The sequence below is a fragment of the Pteropus medius genome, unplaced genomic scaffold (assembly GCF_902729225.1).
Source record: "Pteropus medius unplaced genomic scaffold, Ma_sr-lr_union100, whole genome shotgun sequence".
NCBI lineage: Eukaryota > Metazoa > Chordata > Mammalia > Chiroptera > Pteropodidae > Pteropus > Pteropus medius.
In genome coordinates this window covers 19,031,275-19,051,559 of record NW_024344240.1, presented here as the reverse complement: position 1 = coordinate 19,051,559, position 20,285 = coordinate 19,031,275, and the positions used below count along the sequence as shown (strand labels likewise).

General features: G+C 31.1%; 1 protein-coding gene across 2 annotated transcripts in view; it reads left to right on the top strand.

Annotated features, from left to right (window-relative positions):
- Positions 1–20,285, top strand: part of EEA1 (early endosome antigen 1) — a 105,233-nt gene that overhangs the window by 39,420 nt on the left and 45,528 nt on the right. For both annotated transcript variants that reach the window (XM_039869039.1, XM_039869040.1), the window contains 4 exons: positions 6,250–6,366; positions 13,232–13,570; positions 18,748–18,897; positions 19,905–20,024. In XM_039869039.1, coding sequence (XP_039724973.1) covers positions 6,250–6,366; positions 13,232–13,570; positions 18,748–18,897; positions 19,905–20,024 — 726 coding nt within the window. The remainder of the gene's footprint in view (positions 1–6,249; positions 6,367–13,231; positions 13,571–18,747; positions 18,898–19,904; positions 20,025–20,285) is intronic.

Here is a 20,285-nt window from a genome sequence, read left to right as displayed (position 1 = left end):
TTTACTATATAGGAGATATTGTTATGACTACTATTGTTTGTAGTTCTTAAGTTCTTCCATGTGATGTGGACCTCTGTTTCTCATATTTCCAGTTTAAAAGTAAAGTTATAGTGACCTTTCAATTTGTATTTCTGTCTTAGAGTTTTTAAGCTGGTGATCTAAAAGCCACTCTATTCATATTTAGAAATATATTAAAGAGCAATGAAGTATAAATATTATTGACAACCCATGCCATCTTTTATTTTTCTTCTTCTTATATCTTATCAATGGGAGAGTGGTAAAAGTTTATAGGTATAACATACATAAGCATGTGAAGCTTTATGATGCTTAACATTTCGGATGTTAAAGTTTATGAATTTCAGGTCCAGATTTCCCAAAAGTGATCTTTGTAGCCCAAAAACATATAATCCCATAATTTTTCAAATAATTTCAGGGAGTTTATGAACTTAACAGAGACAGTTAAAAGCTCCTAATGTGTAATCGAGAGAGGCCGAATCAAAGAAGTCTCATGAGAAAAAATCCCATTTAGATAATGGTACAGTAGAAATACTTAAACCTAGGTGAATCCAGTCATTTATGTTTGTGCTTTAAGGGAGTTCAAATATATGGTGACAGAAGGAGATTTGACTTTGGGTGGTAAACCCACAATGCAATATACAGATGATGTATTATCGAATTGTACATTTGAAACCTGTATAATTGTGTTAACCAATGTCACCCCAATAAATTTAATTAAAAAAGAATTACTTTTAAGTCTGCCTGCCTACTAGTATTTCTCAAATTAAAATAATTATACTTTTTTAATTAAAAATTTTTTTTAATGTTATTTGAAATTTCAGAACGAATCAATAGAGTGATTAGAATTGAATCTCAGTAATGGTAGTTTTAGAATGTCTATTTTAAAGTGCAATCCTTCCTGACCTTTTTCTGCTGAGAATTATGGAGTTATATTTGTTATACAAGTAGAATTTGAACAAGGAGAAGAAATTTATATATTTACTTGTATTTGGGGAAAAATATATGTGGGAAAAATATTTTTGAGTAATATTTTATTTAAAAATTATGCCAAATTTCATATGAAGATTTTTATAAATTTATAGTTTTATTCATGTAGATTAAAGTACCCTGATATATAATGAGAAGAGGTCATTTACAATGAAAAAATTATAACTAGAGTTATAAAAGATTGGGGGTGATAGGATTTAGTGTCTTCCCACATTGTCCTCTTGTCAACAGGGTTGACTGTAGGAGAGAATGACTTTTTTTTTTCCTCTAGGAAAGATATTTCTAGGAAAGAAGAAAAATGATTTAGAAGTCCATTCTTTACATCTTAACTTCTTTCAAATTTTCATAAAATTTATATTTCAAGTGTTTTAAAGGAAGTTTTAAAATAAAGGGATTTATTCTTGCTGAATAATTGGTGATTTGACATTTAATTATATCTTTAGTAAAACATAGATAATATTTACTCTTTAGTTAATTAAAAAATATATAGTGATTGAGACTCCAGATTGTATTGAAATATTTTGAACAACTTTAGGAAATGGTAACATAAGAGTCAGAATAATATTATTATGAGAAACAAACTTACTTTTTGAACACCTCTAGTTTTGGATACTACACTAGGCACTTTAAATATGTGGTCCCATTTACTTTTTTTAACCCTGTAAGTTAAGTACTATGTTAATTAAGTACTATGTTAATATATATATATGGAATCTGAGGCTCAATCTGAACTTGTGCAAGGTCATACACCTAATATAAAGCTAGGGTTAGAACCCAGGTCTTATCTAAAGCCTGTCTTCTTTCTGTATCATGTTATCTTCCATTTTAGGTGGTCTGATGATTTGCCTTTAAAGTAAATTTGTGCTATTAATCTTGCCTAATACTGTTATTACTTTTTATATTTTGCCATATTGTATATTGTAATATTTATATCGAGTATAGCTTAAGGTAACTTTTGATTTGTGTCTCATACCATTTTTATATGTAAAAAAGTTAACGTTTGAATACTCCATCGCATTTATTTGTTTATAACTCTATTCGTTTTTAGCTTCTGCTTACTTTTTAAATAGATGGCATGTATTTTATTAAAATTCAATTCCATTTATTCTCAGTTAAATGTGTTGGTAAATTATAGCACTTAAAAACTTAATAGAAAAATTTTATTTTCTATATTGCTACTTTACTGAACTTAAATATTGACATCCGAAACAAAACATATTAATAGGAATTAAAGAAGCTAAAAAAATCCAGTGGTTTATTTGGTATTCTTAGTTGAGGCTGAAGATATGTAATCTGGTGTATATTGTTAAACATGTCCTTATATTTCATTACTTTCATTAAATATATACCTTATGAATTCACAGACAGTTTTTTTGGGGGAAGGAATCTAGATATTTTAGAAGGGAATATAGAAAAATATCTCATTCTAAAAGATTTGAAAGCACTTCATAAACACTAATTAAACTATTTTATAGATCAGAAATTAAGATTTAAAGCTTAAAAAATATTAAAAATCTACATTTTTGAAAATATCAAAGCTGTAATCAATTTATATTTAGTATGATCTTTAATGGAAATTATTTTTTAAGTATCTTATTTGTATTCCAAATAAACTCATTTGAATCCCAGGTTTAGAGGCTAAACTGTTGATAAAGACATGGAATAAGTATTATTACACTCAGCATAGTTATTGAGAGAGTTATTAAAGAGAACATTTAAAAATGTGCTGATATAAGAGATCAGATTTAGCAGTGTGTTTTGACATTATTTTATTGTGTTCAATGTGTATTTTTGTCAGTCTTCTTTTCCACCTTTCATCCATCATTTTATTTTTTTTTTTCTGCTTTCTAATGGAGATGCTTAAACTTGAGGTAATGTGTTTTTGGAAGGCTTTTAATATTAGTAATACTTTTATATAATACTTTTATCATCATATGGCAGTTTTGTGTATTAAGGCAATCTCAGAACTTCAAAGATATGCTCATTTTTGTTTTTATTAATCAAGCAAATTTTCAACCATATTTAAATGACTATTTACTAAGAGTAGTAGAATATTAGGACAATAACTATAGTTCTAAATTACTAGCAGGATGTTTGCTTGAAATATCTTTCCTTAATTATTTTGTAATTTAAAGTCTTTTAGTAAAAATTAAACGTCTAATTCAATAACATGGCTTCAAGGAATACAAACTGTTTATAGGGTCTGATGTACTGTTTCAGTGGACAAATATCTATCAGCTCCTTGGAGACAGAATCACTCATTCCTTCAGTGGGTATTTTTTGAATGTCTATGTGTCAGCAGCTATTTAGGTGTGGGGAATATAACAGTGAATAAGACAAGAGTACTTGCCCTCATAAAGCTTATATCTCTTTGTGGAAGCTGAACAACATATAAGTTAACCAAATCATGATAGAAAGTCAGTTAAGGAGTGGCTCCTTAGTATAGTGGTTAGCACATCTGCTTTACACGCAGAAGGTCCTGGGTTCTCACCCCAGGTGGAGCCATGCACCATACCTGGTACGTCAGGCCCCCCAAGTACACTGGGGGTGCCAGGCTATGAGCATGTGGGAGGAAACACCTCGCCTTCAGAGATCCAGTTTTTAAGGAGAGATGGCAACATTCGTAGGTCAGAGGTGGAAGTGGCTGGGGCGGGAGAGGGAATTAAAGTCGGGGGGAGGGAATTAAAGTGAGGGGAGGAGAAAGTCAATTAATGCTATAAAGAAAAATAAAACAGGATATACAGTAGTGGAGGTGGTAATAATTTGGGACAATTTTAGATAGAGTGATCAGGCAAGGTCTCCTCAAGAAGGGTATGTGTGAGAAGTAAGCAGGAATTAGGATGAAGAGCTGGGAGCAATAAGAGGCAATGCTAAAGCCTTCAAGGCACAGGTGAGCTTGACCTGTTAAAAAGGGAGGAAAGATAGGATGGCTAGTGCAGAGAGCCACTTTTGTTTGAATTTCACTATAGTGATACCTGAACAGAGAATGTATTTATTTCTTAGGAAATTTTGTCTTTCTTTAATCTTTATTTTTTCCCCATACCTTTTGCTGTATACTCTTCACACGTTTTTCTTTTTTCTTGTGTAAATTAAAAAATTTTAAATGCTTGTATTTTTCTTTTTAAAAATTCTAGTTTTAAAAAAGATACATACTTAGTGTACAAAGGATAAATGATACACATAATGTTCAATTCTTTAGGTGTTAACATTATAAAATTATAAGAACATATCTAAAAATTAAAATATAACAAGATATTTTTGAATATATTTTCTTTACTTTTCCTTGTTTAGTTTCTTTTACATGTTGGAATTTATCAGCAAGATAGACACTAGAGAGATGTTACACCTGGCTTACTACAGCTTACAAACTTTCAAGTGGAATGATGGTGTTTAATGAAATATACTCATAATTTGCATTTTAATATGTATAGTTATTTATTTCTGTTTATTATGTGCTAAATCCTTTGATAAGATATTTATAAGTAGGAATTTAAATATAATTTATTTTCTTTTGTGATAAGTTAGCATTTGTGCTTTATGATTAAAACATAATAATTTAAAATAGCTGAATTATTCCTAATATTTCTGTTAATATTCTTAATGTTACTAACAGAAAATGATTCTGAGATTCCAAGTTGTTAGAAGTAGCAATTTGAAATAAACTCCCAATACCTATATTTGTGTTATCTATGTCAAGGTCACATAATCAATTTAAGACAGAAGGTATTAAGATATGCCTTTAACTTGAACACAGTTACAAATACATGAATAGTTAAACATTTCTTTCTTTGAAGTATGTGTATGTTATATATTATATTGAAACATCCCGTATAAGGTATAACTGTAAAGTAATGTGACCAATTGCCTTTCAGTGTATCAGATTTGGTTTGTTTACACAAATATTTTTCATAAAAGGTCAGGCCATGGACTTATCTCAAGACATGCTGTCAGTTTAAAAACATTTTGAAACCTCTTTGAATTGACTTTAAGCCAGTTTGGAAAACACTCAAAAAGCTAGCTTCATTAATTTATGATTATTAAAATCAAAGAAGCCCAAGTTTTTGATCATTTCAGTTCAATTGCTTACCTTGTTTACTAGGTGATTTCCAAAACTTAAAACCAAAGCCACTGTAAGTGGATGAAGATACACTACCAAGGAGAATCCTTTAAAAAAAAAAATGCCACACATTCTGGAAGAGTTTCCAAAAGAGGAGTAGCAGAAGATCTCTTGGTGTTAATGTCACAATAAATTAATAGCTCTTTAAGTTTTCTTTCTTGAAGATGAAAGTATTTATTTATAATATATAATGTAGGTAACTGCTGATGTGTTTATTAAGAAAAAAATTTTAATTTGTCTTATTCGTATTATAAAGTTTAATTTCTAACAAAGAGGATAGACAGTGAAATAATTTTAACTTTAGGAATGTAAAAAATAAAAAATAAATCCAATAAGCAATATTAGAAATATAAAGTTCTTTTGTTAATGTCACAGGAAACCATACTTTGAAAGCAATGCTTAGTCTTTCTAATGGTTGAAGCTTTCATGTATAGGGAGTCTATATTTTCAAGATCTTTGCTTACCTTAGCTTTCTTTTTTATTATTTTTAAATGACATTAATTTTTATTAAAAATGTTAAAATACATTACAGCTAATTCATTAACAGATACTGTACCTGATCATAGAGTGATGCAGCTTAATGAAACTGTATATAACTTCCATTTGGTAACTTCTTTGGACAAATACTTTCCATTATAGTCAAAAATATGATTCACTACCTTTCAAGGTGATTTTTTGTATGTTTGCATTTAACATGCTTCTAAAATAAAAAGAAAAGGCTATGCTATAGAAATGGGGAGAAAATGTAGACTTAATCTGCATATCCTCTTTAAATTCAGGAGGATTAAAATACAATTTCAAAGCCAGTAAATTCAAGTTTGCAGTTTGATGCTTACTTCAGACACATAATGTAGGATGTCAACTTTTCATTTCATGTATTATTGAATTATTAAATTGTGTATTTTGGATAGATTTTCAAAACAATTTTTTAGCCAAAAAAGATGTGTGATGGCAGGATAAAGAACCAAACTGAAATTTTAAAAGATTATTTCAATTTAAGAAAAATGACAAAAATTTATGTAATCTTAAAATCTTTGGATGCTTCCATTTCCTTTTTCATTTTAGTTTGCTTGCTTGCTTTATTTGTTTGTTTGTTTGTTTGTTTATTTATTTATTTATTTATTTAGGCCACAATAAGCCAGCTAAGGAGTGAACTTGCCAAAGGCCCCCAAGAAGTTGCTGTGTATGTGCAGGAACTACAAAAACTTAAAAGTTCAGTTAATGAATTAACACAAAAAAATCAGGTGAGAATTTAAAAACTACATTTGTGGTGAATTGATTTTATATATATTAAATTTTAATCTTGTCTATGTTATTTGCATAGAGGTACAATACAATGTGACTTATACTGTATTTTTTTTGTGTTAAGTATTGACATTGTTATGCAATTAATCTCCAGAACTCTTTATTTTACAAAGCTGAAACTCTGTACTCATTAAACAACTCCCCATTTATTGCCACTTTCTGCATCACCATTCTACTTTTTATATCTACGCATTTACTGTTTTAAGTAACTTATTAATGGAATCCTACAGTATTTGTCTTTTTGTGCTTGTCTTATTTCACTTAGTGTAACGTCCTTAAGATTTTCCTTGTTTTGACATGTGTCAGAATTTCCTTCCTTTTAAGGCTCAATATATTCTATTATATGTATATATCATATTATCTATTTATCTGTTGGTGGATACTTGGATTGCTTCCATCTTTTGATTGTTGTGAATATTGCTGCTGTGAACATGGGTATACAAATATCTTTTTGAGTCTCTGCTTTCAGTTCTTTTGGGTATATAGACAGAAGCGAAATTGCTGGACTATATGGTAATTCTATTTTCATATTTTTGAAGAAATCACCATAAGCAGTGCACACAGATTCACATAAACAGTGCACAAGGATTCCACAATTTCTCTACATTTTTGTCAACATTTGTTATTTTCTGTGTATGGTGTGTGTGTGTGTTTAGAGTCACCATCCTAATGAGTTATTTCATCATGGTTGATTTGTATTTCCCTAATGGTTAGGATGTTGAGCCTCTTTTCATGTGCTTCTTGGCCATATAATTTCAATAAGGTTGTTTGGTTTTTCGTTGTTGAGTTGTAGGAGTTCTTTCTGATTGGATATTAACCCTTTATTGGATATATGATTTGCAAATATTTTCTCTCATTTCTTAGGTTGCTTTTTCACTCTGCTGTATCTTTTTGTTAAGGAAAAACACTCCTCCTATGTCTCCTCTATGCTTAATAAATATTCTGACACTGATGTGTCAGGGTCCCAGTGACAACAGTTCTGTGACACTAGCTGGGTATCTGACAATCTTTCTCAATTCTAGGACTGCTTACGTGGAGATAGTATCAGATCCTACAGATAAAAGGTCCATTCTCACAATATTGTGGCTGCTCCCTTCAGATGCCAATGGAAGTCCAGCTTGTTACCTGTAATTCTGACCAACTGACTATAAATGCGGGGTTACCACAGCCCCTTCCTGGGGTTCAAGTAATTTGTTAAAGTGACTCACAGAACTCAGGAAGACATTTTACTTACTAGATTACTGGTTTATTATGAATGACTATAACTGAAGAACAGCCAGAGGAAGAGCAGCATGGGGCAAGATATGTAGGAAAAGGCACCGAGCTCTCATGCTCTCTCTGTTCTCTCCACATGTTCACCAGCCCAGAATTTCTCCAAACCCTGTCCTTTTGGGTTTTTATGGAGGCTTCATTATACAGGTATGACTGATTAAATCATTGACCATTGGTGATTAATTCAGCCAGTAGTCCCCTCCCTAACCTGGAGGTGGTGGGTGGGACTGAAAGTTCCAATTTTAATCTTGGTTAGTTCCCCTGGCAACCAGTCCCTATCATTAGGAGCTTTCAAAAAAAAAAAAAAAAAAAATCACCTCATTAATATAAACTCATAGATGTTTGAAAGGGATTATATCATAGATGTTTGAAAGAGATTTGTTATGAGTAACAAAAGACATCTTTATTGCTTTTACCATATAGAAGATGCCAAGGTTTTTAAGAGTTTGTTCTAGAAATGGGGATGAAAACCAAATGTATATTTCTTATTATAAATCACATCACACCTTTGATGCACAGTTTTTAATTTGATGTATTTCCATTTATTTTTACTTTCATTCCCTGTGCTTTTGGTTTCATATCCAAGAAATCATTGCCAAATCCAATATCATGAAGCTTTATTTTGACTATTGTAGCGTTTAATAAGTTTTGAAATCAGGATGTGTGAGGCCTCCAACATTCTTCTTTATTTTGTATTTTGTAACGTTAATATTTCCCACTTTTTTTCTTTATAGATGAACAGCAGATAATATTAGTTTTGGGGCAGGGAAGATAATGATATTAATACTCCCCCCCCCATGTCTTTACTTTTTTTGGTGGTGAGAGAATAGCGAGTTATTAAACCTGTATATTCAAATGTATGGTGAATATGTTGTCTTTGCTTTAATAACTTGAATGTAATATTTTGATGAAATATAACAAGGGAAAAATCAAGAAAAAAAGAACATGGTAGAAGGGAAAAAAGAGGATCAAGTACATAAAAGAAGCCACAGTCATGAGTCTGTAGGAACTGAGCAGGGCAGCTGAGGACAGAACATTGTGGACATCACTCATTCATAGGGTCGCCAGGAGTTAGAGCTGACTCAACTGTACATAACACATACATAATTGGTAGTAAATATTAAGGCTTTTGACAACATCCAGGCAACCTAGCTTGGAAGCAGATCCTCCAACTCTTGTCAAATCTTCAGAGATGCAGGTCTGGCCCGCAGTTTACTACAACCTCATGAGAGACCCTGAAGTGGACCCTCTCATCTAAGCTGCTTCTGGATTCCTGACACACAAAAACTGTGTGAAATAATAGATACAATTTTAAGTTGCTAAGTTTTGGGGTAATTTGTTACTTATGCCTTGGAGAACAGTTCTCAAACTTCTTGATCTCACGTCAGCTTTACATCCTCAAAATTGTTATGGATATCAAAGTGCTTTTATTTTGGGCGGGTTATATCTAACATACATATAGATATGTATGTTAGAAATTAAAACAAAATTTAAAGTATTTATTTAAAAGAACATTAACATTAAATATTTACATGAATTCCATTTCTTATGAAAAGTGACTGCATTTTCCAAAACAAAGAATAGTGGTGGTGGTGGTTTACATTTTTGCAAACTTCTTAATGTGTAGCTTACTATAGGACAGATGGCTTCTCAGTCTGCTTTTACATTTCATCTGTTATGATATAGTTGAAGGGTATGAAGAAAATTCAGTCTCACACAGATATGTAGTTGGAAAAGAAAGATATCTTAATAGTCGTTTCAGATAATTGTTGCTATTTTTATTTGATACTATGCTGAAACTAGATAAAGTGTAGTTTCTCAAAAGTTAAAGTGTAGATTCTCAGACCATATCAGTGTGGTTTTTGTTCTTTGTAACATTAAAATTCATTTCTCTATCTTGCCTTTTGAGTGTATCTTTCCTGTGCATGATTTTGTAACATCGTGCATTAGTCATGTGGAAAATATTGGTTCACTAAGCTATGCAAACCCTGCAAATATTTACACATTTCATTGTACAATATAAAAACAATCACATTGGTCAATATTACAATCAATCTCAGAATAGACTTTAAGTATGAGGAAGTGTCAAGCTCATGGTGGTACAAGATTTCCAAAATTCTAAACCCCATTTGAAAGCTTTAATTTTACCCTTGACAGCAAATACTGTCAGTTCTATTCTTTGAAGTGACAGGTTCTCTTCCTCCCCAAGTATGAATAATCACAGTTCGTCTGTCTTTTTTCTAGTAAAATTGATGTTTCATGAAAAAAAGCAACTAACTTAGTTTATAATTCAAATACATAAATGCTTTTCCATGTGGCAATTATATTATTCTTTAGAATGCAGTAAAAGTGATCCATATGTACTTCTTATTTTTTCACAGTTTTTCTATTTCCTTGCTATTACAAATATTGCAGCTATGAATATTCACATCCAAATCTCATGTATTTGTGCAAGAATTTCTGTTATATACTCCCAAGTGAAATTTGTGGGTTGTAGGCTATGCCTATGCTCAAATTTACTAGGTGACCCCAAACTATTTTCCAAAGTAATTATATCAGTTTACCAGGATTGGTGGTCTGCTTTTTAGAAACTGACCAAGATGTATACATGCAGTAGATGTTTATGACCAAAGTCTTTTCAGCTTAGTCTTTAAGAATTCTAAGGAGCATTTCACAAGGCAGAGGGGTTAATGACATTTCATTCTGAGAACTAGATATGGGATATAGAAGACATGGGAATGTGTAAGAACACAAAATATGAGGTGTTGAAGTGCTGCAAGTAGTTCAATTTGTTCTTCCTCCCAAGCTGTTTTGAGGAACAAACGAGATGAGACCCCTGAAACCACTTTGTTAGCTATCAAGTATTAAAAAAAAATGCTTTTTTTTTTTTTTGCATTCATTCTTATTACCTGGGCAAGTAGCAAGTGAATGATGGAGCCTAACACAGGGAAATTGACTCTGTAAGAAAATACGTTGAGAGAGCAATTGGTGAAAAAAACAAAAGAGGACTGGACATTTGGAAGGAAAGAATTTTGCTTAAGCAAATGGTGATTATGAGTTAGGCTTAATATTCATTTTATAATATAAACTTGAATAGGATATATTTGGGGGAGCACAAATTGACTCACACCGAGTGTCTAAATTGTGTTGCGAAAAAGTTATTGGACTAAAAATCATAATATGTGACTGCCACTTGGCAAAGTCATATTAGATTCTTTCAATTGTAGCTTCCTCGTATGTAAAATGGGGATAGTAATGTCTATTTCATATTTTGTTGTTATGGCTAATATGGAGAAATGAACATGCCATTATTATTTCCTTTAATGGAGTCTACTATACTTAAAAAAATCAATCTTCAAAAGCCCTGTATTCATTATACTATTTTGCTTCTGATTCCATGAGAAGACCATATTAAGAATGAAAAATTTATACTACTAAATATAGTTAGCCTTTTGTATATAAAAGTTATATAGTGTAAGTGGATTAGGTTCTTTTAAAAAGAAAGTGATTTAGGTTCTTTTAAAGAAAATTTCAATGTCTCTCATCTGTACAATAAAGCAGGTAGATTTTGATTAATTACTTTTGGACAGGTGAATTTTAAACAGACAAATATTATGTATTTTTGCTTTTTAAAGGGTTAAGCTGTGTGAGGGGTCGTTTATGTATAGCACTGGTGGGATTACTTGGTAACTTTATAAGTAAGCCTTTGGGGAAGAAGACTCACTAACTTATTAGAAGCTTTCATTTTTGTAGAATGTTTTAAAATGATATCTTGCCCAAGTTCTCAGTATTTGTGAGCATGGTTGCATTTATGAAATTCAGTACTCTACAATTTTTTTAAAAAAGATGCAACACATTTATAGATCAATGAATAAACTTAATTTAGCTTCTAAAATTTTAAATTTAAATTCTAAAATAAATGTTATTTTCTGAAAGAGAGAATGTAAAATTATGTCAAGAAGGATTTTGAGTTACTAATTAGTAACACAGGAAATATTTATAAAGAGAATTTTCCTATCATATAGTTTGACGTAAAAATATTATTTTTTTTTCTCTAATCTTTTGACTCTACTTTTTTTAAAAAAAATTTCTGTTGGTTGGTCAAAGCACACAGGCTAATTTTGCTATAAACCTCTGGTTACTCTTCTTACCTCTCAGATTCTTCTCATCTTGTCTCTCATCTATACTTACATCATCTTTCTGGGCACTGCTTTTTCTATATTCTTACTTGACAATTTATATTACTGCCTTTTTTCTCACACAAGTTACTGCTGCCTTTCCCTCCTTGGTACCTAGGTTTGTTACTCTCATTGCGGGGACAATAGTGTTTGCTGTTTCCCCACATAAAACTTGTCTGTTCCTTTCTGTCTTTTTATATTTTTGTGTCTTTTTGTATAGAGCAGATGGCATGAGTCATGTATATCTATTACTTAACTCATCTCACCACTTTACCAAGCTCAAACTTTATTTTTAGGTGATCATAACTTACGAGCTAGCTCCACCTGACTTTGCTCATTTTGATTTTAAAAAATTATGTGCTTAAGAAATTTGACACAGCTTTTGTATTAATCCTATTTTGCTGCACAATATGTTTTAACGTTCTTAGAAGTTTTTTTTATGTGTATGTTTCATTTAGATTATAGTCTGTTAAAAGCCCAGAGTCTTTGATTGTCCTCTACTATTTCTGTATTACCCTCTTGTAGCACACTGAATATAAAAAGTGAGTATAATAAATGTCCATGGTTTGACTCACCAGGTGCTTATAGTGCCTTCTTATCTCGACTATCTTTCTTACAGAATTGAGTCAAAATCCTAATTCATGTCTTATGTGTAAATATGTTGACTTAAAATGTCCAATATTAATTGTAACAACTACTGAGATCAGACTTTGACATTGTATTAGGCTGGCTGATTCAGATCTTTGATTGGAAGTATCATTTTATATTTAGTATATGATAATACTGAGTAAAATAACAAAATCTAAAGCAGGTAAGTGACATTTTTAGATCACTATTTTTACATACTTAGAAAGAAATTTCAATTAGTGTTAAAATTGTGACTCTTAAAAACAGTCTTTATCAAGAGGAACAAAGATCAGGAATGAGTAGGATCAGACATACTAGTATAGTGATCTAGTCATGCTAAGCTCTTACCAACTATGAAGTTGCAAAGCCAGAAATCAGAATTGCCATAGTATATTGTTGTTCAAAGTAACTTTTGATGATAGGAGGTAGTTTTAATTTTTAACTCAAATGAGAGACTATAAATATTCTTACTCTAAAGAATCTAGCAGATTTTAGGGTTTTGATTTTATGTCAAAATATGTTAAGAGTTTGGTCAAGTGGACCAATAATAAAATTATAATTAGTATGTAATAATTTAGCTCTTCTTGGCTAGAATATTTTCACTGTTTTTATGTTATAATATTGACTAAAACATTTAAGAGGAGATGGTACTACTCTAAAAATTGTTTGAATAATTATAATAATTAAAAATATTAGAAAAGGAAAAATTGTTAAATTGCTATTTCAGAACTTGACTGAAAAGTTGCTGAAGAAAGAACTCGACTATACTCAGTTAGAAGATAAACATAATGAAGAATGTGTGAGTAAAAAGAATATACAAGCAAGCCTTCATCAAAAAGACTTAGATTGTCAGCAGCTTCAGTCAAGGTTATCTGCATCTGAAACCTCACTGCAGAGAATACAGGCAGAATTAGGTGAAAAGGGAGAAGCTACTCAAAAACTCAAAGAAGAATTATCAGAAGTAGAGACCAAGTACCAGCATCTTAAGGTGGAGTTTAAGCAGCTACAACAGCAGAGAGAAGAAAAGGAGCAGCATGGGTTACAACTCCAAAGTGAAATTAATCAAGTAAGAGATATAGCTTTTACTAATTGTAATTCCTCCTATGGTTTCTTCTTAGTGTGTTTGATAGTTATTTGATCATAATATAGCTTATTAAAAGTTGTCATTTAACAAAATTAACTTACTATTCATAACTGTAGCATTGAGTCAGATCTCATTTCATTACAGTTTTTTTTAAGAAGAGGAAGAAATGATAGTATCTATCATATAATATTGTTGTGAAGTGTTAATGAATTAATATATATAATTGCTTAAGATAATACCTGACACATGGTAGATACTCAGCAGGTATTGGCTTTGTAATTAATAAAAATTGTTGACTATTCTTCAGTTTAAAAATTCTCATCTTTTTTTTTTGTTACTTAGTTTTCAAAATATAATTATTGTTAAACCAATAGTATAAAAATTAGATATTTTAAAAGAAGAAAACATTTAGTCCTAGCAACTATTTTTTATAGGTAAATAATGTACTTCAGATAAAATTTAATGCAAGTTTTGATTTTGCTATTAACTTACTTTTTAAATTATGTACTTTATTTTTTATAGATAACATTAAAAATTGGTTGAAAAATGGAAATTTTGGGAAAAAATAAAGTCCTCAACTACTTTTTTGATAATGTTCAACTATTTTCCCTTAAATGGCAGTGATCCTTGCTTTTGTGTCTTCAATTCTTCTTTCTTCTTGACCTGAAATAGTCTTCCTATTCTTCTTCTCATTGATGAATACTAATTTTACTTGTCACTTTTCTAGAAATCTTTTTCCGTACAATGTCCCTTCTACTGCTGCATCCCCCCCCCAAATAAAGATGGCTTAAGCATGTACATATCTTGATTGTTTCACTTACCACAGTATAGTTATATTATCATACAAGTTTCTTCACTAGACTAAACTCTTTGGATGCAAAGACCATGTCTTATTTATTTTTTATCCTTACTACCTGGCACATTGCTTGTTAAACAGCAAAGGTTTTAGTGAGTAAGTGAATTCATAATGGAAGAAAACAGAGGCTTGGGGATATCAGTACATAACAAAAATAAATTAAATGACTCAGTTCAAGTAAAGAAATTGGGCATTAATGGTTTCTAAAAGACACTATGCCTTATTGTTAGGAGATACAAAAATGAAAAAGGACACAGTATCTACCTTAAATGATTATGTAAGTCTCATTGAGGATAAGGCAAGTACTATCCTGTACCAAAGAACATGAGAATTGCAGTAAAAGATCCTATATAGTATGAGAACATGAAAGAGCTCCTCTCCTGTTCTCTTCTCCACATAGTACTTCATATTATATAATTATTTTATCCAGTTATATGATCAGGAAAAGCTTCGTTTGAGAGAGAAGTGGTGCTTGAAATTGTGAATATTGGATAGGTTTAGGCAAGTAGCAGTTTGAAGATAGGCGGGGATTCCAGGCAGAAGGATTAGCGAGAGTAAACTAGTGGCAGGAAAGTATTGTAAGAACCAAGAAGGGACACTGATTTGCTCTTAGGATGGGGTATGTGCAATAAGAGTGGACTATTGCGACTAGAAAGAACATTTGGGACTTTATTATGTAGGATCTTGAATAGCAGGCTGAGAAATTTGGGCTTTATATTTGGTTGTCAGTGAGCAGACAGGCATCAGGAATTTTTGAGAACCAACTTAAACAGATATTTTTATATGAAGACTTGAATATGTAAGGATTTGGTTTAGTCACAGTTCTGTACAAAATAAAGAGGTCATACTGAAGACCTTGAAGTGATACCATTTATCTTCTTTCTTTCAGCATGCTATCTGGATTCTACCATCAAAGTATGTCTCAAACCTGTCTACTTTTCATCTACACTGCTACACCCTTAACATTAGCCACCATCATTGCTGATCTGGGCTACTGTATTAGCCTTCTTACCTGTTTACCTTCTTCTAGTGACCTCCTTAATCTATTTTCTGTCAAGAAGACAGACACATATTTTTAAAACATGAAGAATATCACTTTATTCCTCTGCTTAATACTCAGCTTAAAGTGGCTTTACATTACACTTTGAATCAAAACCAAATGTCTTAATTTGGTATGTGAGTCTCTGTATATGGTATGTCCCACACTATGTCTTCAAACTCACCTCCTACCTCTGTGAAGCCATGTTGGTCTCTTTTGAGTTCAAATACACCAACACTTTAAGTACTCTCCTGCCTCAGGTCCTCTGCCTGTGTTTTTTTTTTAGTGCGCTCTTGATTTCAGTTCTTCACAAGGCTGGCTTTATTTCCTCAATAAAGTCTTCCAGGACCACTTTGTTTAAATAGCTTGTTTTCCATATATTCTAGACCCTATCTTTATTTCAGCAAGCTGCTTCTTCCTTCCTTTTTACAACACTTTGTATTGTATATTAGTTTTTTGTTTACTTCATAATGTCTACAGTTCCCATTGGACTGTGAGTTCCTTAGTGTGAGGAATTTTTTTTATTCTGTATTCTATCAGCCTGTATACTTAGGGCTTTTAGTAGATATTTCTTGGAAGAATGGAAGTGAACCTCACCTTAAACCTTTTTTCAGTTTTATTAAAGTGTATAGGCATGAACTGGATTTGTTTTACTCTCCACTGTATCATACTCAGTATCTGTTTCAGTGCTGACAAAGTTAGGTAGCTGGCAATTGTCAACAAAAGAATTGAAAACAAAGTAGCCTATATTCTTCATATTTGTGTTCATGAACACTTCTAAAATAGCCACAGATGTGCATATAGTGATTTGTTACATAATTAAAAGATTAGATGCCATCAGTTTAACTTTTAAAATTATCTAACATGCCATCTTGAATGGCATAGTGGTTTATCAGTGTGGATTTAGGAACTAGCTGCCTGAATTCTAGTTCTGTGGCCTACAAACTGTGTGATCCTGGGCAAGTTATTTAATTTGTGCCTCAGTTTACTCATCTATAAAATGAGGATAATAATGGAAACTTCTTCATAGGGTTATTATAAGGATTAAATTAGTTCATATTTGTGAAACATGTAAAATAAGGCCTGATACATAGTTAACATCATTAGGAATATAACGAATAAAGAATTATATATTTACATTTACAAAGCTGAATTTAATAAAGAACATATGCATGTATATGTACACCTCAAAATGTGACTTTAAGGTAGACCATTCTAGTAATAATTCCAATATGTATTATTTTTACTTTTAATTTAACCTATTTTTCTTTAAAATATTTACTCCAAAATGGTTTAGGCATCATTGTATAAGTGATTTTGGCCTGCTTCCATACTTGAGTAGCTTTGATTTGAGATTCATCATTTCTTTATTATAGTTGAGGGATTTATCAGGAATTATACAATAATGAATGACAAAGTTACAAAAAATACATATCTTTTTTTTTTTATTCCCTTTAGTAAATCTTCACTTTAGAGCAATAGTTATCTTTAATTCAGTGGTTCTCAACTCTGTTTGCACATCGGAATCATTTGGGAAAATTTAAAAAATTACCAGTATCAAAGACCTCACCCTGAGCCAGTTACATCAGCATCTCGGGCATATGCCTGGGCATTGGTATATCTAAAAGTTTCCCATGTCATTGTACTGTGCAGATGAAATTGAAAACTGCTACTTTTTAAAGTGTTGTTTTTTGGCAAGCGATTTCTGAACTTTCCTGAATCCAAATATCATCTGATTCTTGTTATGAAAACATGGATTTCTCAGCTTCAGCTTAAATGTACTAAGTGTAAACTTCTAGAGGAGAAGTCTGATTATCTGGATATTAACAATGATATCAGGAGATCCCTATCCAGCAAGTTTAGGAACTAGACATGGGTGATGCCTCTTTGTAAGAGATCAAGCAAATACTTAGATACTTAAAATATAAGTTTAATTTGAAGGCCTGCTTTGCTTTCACATATCAGGATTGGGCCTAATTCTTTTAGTGAGGAGAAGGTTGGGTAGTTATATTATAGTGCTAATTCACTGCATTTAAAAAAGAAGAAAATAAAGGAGACAGATGACAGGGTGCTGGCTAAGGACAAGGATGAATGCATTCTCTAACTTATTGATTCCTCTTTTAGATAGAGAGAAGCACATTTTACTTTAGAGAGTAACTTTTTTAAAAAATTAAAGATAGGATATATTCTGATAGCCAAAAGTTTTTTCATAGCATAAGAATATAGTAGGTGTCCACTTTTCTGATAAAACTTTATTTTTTTCCTTGCCAACTATGAATTTTTATGGAGAAATATGCAAGTATAGAGCATATAAGTATAAATATAACACAAAGGCTATAGATTCTTAATATTTTAAGATTTAACAAGAATAGATTTGATTAAAAGCAATTATATAGAATGCTTTTTATTAATTTTTAATTTTGCTGAGGTAAAATTCTAGGAAGGTGTGTCAGAACATTCTTGGTGTGTGAGCTTTTGCTCAATGTCCTGTGTCCTTATCTCCATGCAACTCTTTTTTGTTCTACACTCCCAGCACTTGTGCAGTAATTCTTCAGAAATGAATACAAACTTTTATCTTTTTTAAATGGAAGCTCCCCCAACCCAGGAGAAAGTAACTGTTATTTCTGGTGATATTAGAGAAAAAAAAAAAAAAGAATTTGAGAAAGTGATGTTTCTTAGCTCTAGGTCAAATTTCTGCTTTAGCTTTAACTGGGTGGCAATTTTAGAATTAGTGAATGAGGTTTGCCTAATATTAAAAAAAAATTCTTTTCTCTATTTTATTTAGAAATTACGTACAATTTTGAGGGCTTTGGAATGCTTTGTGGTCTCTTCAGTAATCAATGTAAGAAGTCCATTGCAGTAGTGCATAACTATGGAAAAACAATGAGAATCACTGTGAAATATTTTAAAATATACTGTGAAATAGGTCTGAATATGCCCTGAGTGTCATAATTTTTAATTTTAATTTTATTGTTCTAAGTTTCTCAAGTGACCAGTACTCATGTCCAAGCAAGTTCCTCTGGTTCACTGTATTTTGAGAGCAAGAAAACCAGAAACTGTGATGTTTAATTATAATTTTATGTGATTCAAATTCAGTTGGATCTTAGGTTTCCCATAATTTATGAAAATTATGGTATTATACTTATAATGGAAAAAAACTAAACATTGGAAAATAGGTGGTAGTAGTGATGGTGCATGTGTGTGTGTGTGTGTGTGTGTGTGTGTGTGTATTTATATATACATATATATATATATTTTTTTAAGTTACATGGCAAACTTCTGGAGACAGAGCGCCAACTAGGGGAAGCTCATGGCAGGCTGAAGGAACAGAGACAGCTTTCAAGTGAAAAGTTGATGGATAAAGAACAACAAGTGGCTGATCTACAACTCAAACTTTCTCGTTTAGAAGAACAGGTAAGCTATCATTTCAAATGAGTTTATATTAGCAAATTTAATGATAGATTTGAGGCATCTCGAATATTGTTATGGTTTAGGCTTCTCATTGTCTAAAGCTTTAATTAATTGGACAGTTATTTTTTTAAACTTTAAATTGTAATATTTATGTCTCCCAAATAAAAACATCCTACTTATTAATTACAGTAAGTCATTTTGTTGTGACTATATAAAACTCTCAAAAAAAAATGTACACAAATACTATTCTTTCAGCTTTAGGCAGGAAAAATTCTGGGACTGAACCTCTGTCAGGTTGCTAAAGATGAGCCTTCCTACCCAGGAAGGACCATTTCCTAATAAAACAGTGAAAAATGAATGGTGATGAGGATCATTAATGACACATAGTTGGTGCACACAAACTTTGAGTTTGCATTTAAGGATTCACACTTTTAGAAATTATGCATACGATTGACTGCTTTCCTAATTAAAGGTGTAGTTGCCAAAAATGGTAACTATTATTAGATTAAAGTAAAAGTTATCATTAAATTATGTCTTTTATTAGAATCGAACAAACATTGAGAGCTAAAATCTGTAGTTTCAGCTACAGATTTTCTAGACCGCAAATCTTAGGTATGTTAGATGATCCTATTCTTTTCAATAAGTGATAATTATGATTGTTATAGAAAAAATAAAACAAACATTAATACTATATTTAGATTATTGTTACAAAAAATTGTATGTAATTCCTTGATCATATTAGTATACAAAAACAATAATAAAGTAAATGCCAACCTGGAGAAAGAATTTATTCTCAGGATGAGAGTCTATTTCTATGGAATAGTTTCTTAATCATAATATTAAGTTTCTATAAATAACGAGATACTACTTCTTAGGTTGATTTCATATATTGTCTGAATTTAGTTTTCTCTTCAGATTTGAGAATTGGGAGATTTGAAGCAATGCCAGATATTTAGGAATGATAGCATTATGCCTTTAAGTTGTCAGTTGACAGTCTTCATTTTTTTAAGTTGAAGGAAAAAGTGACAAATTCCACAGAATTGCAGCATCAATTAGATAAAACAAAGCAACAGCATCAAGAACAACAAGCTCTTCAGCAAAGCACTACAGCAAAACTTCGAGAAGCTCAGGTAAATATTATTTTAATGATTAGTCTTTTAAACAAATATAGCCAAATAATAATTTTTTTGTTGTGGTAAAACTAGATAATGCAAAATACTTTATTATGAATGATTTTGATAATTTTCAATTCCTGGACGATAAGAAAATCTTTCTCTTTTGATTGCTATGTTGAAAATGTTCTCTAAAATATTTTAAAATTATTATTGCAAAGAGATTTATTATATATCTAAGTATATTTATTATATATCTAAGTATATTTATAAATACTT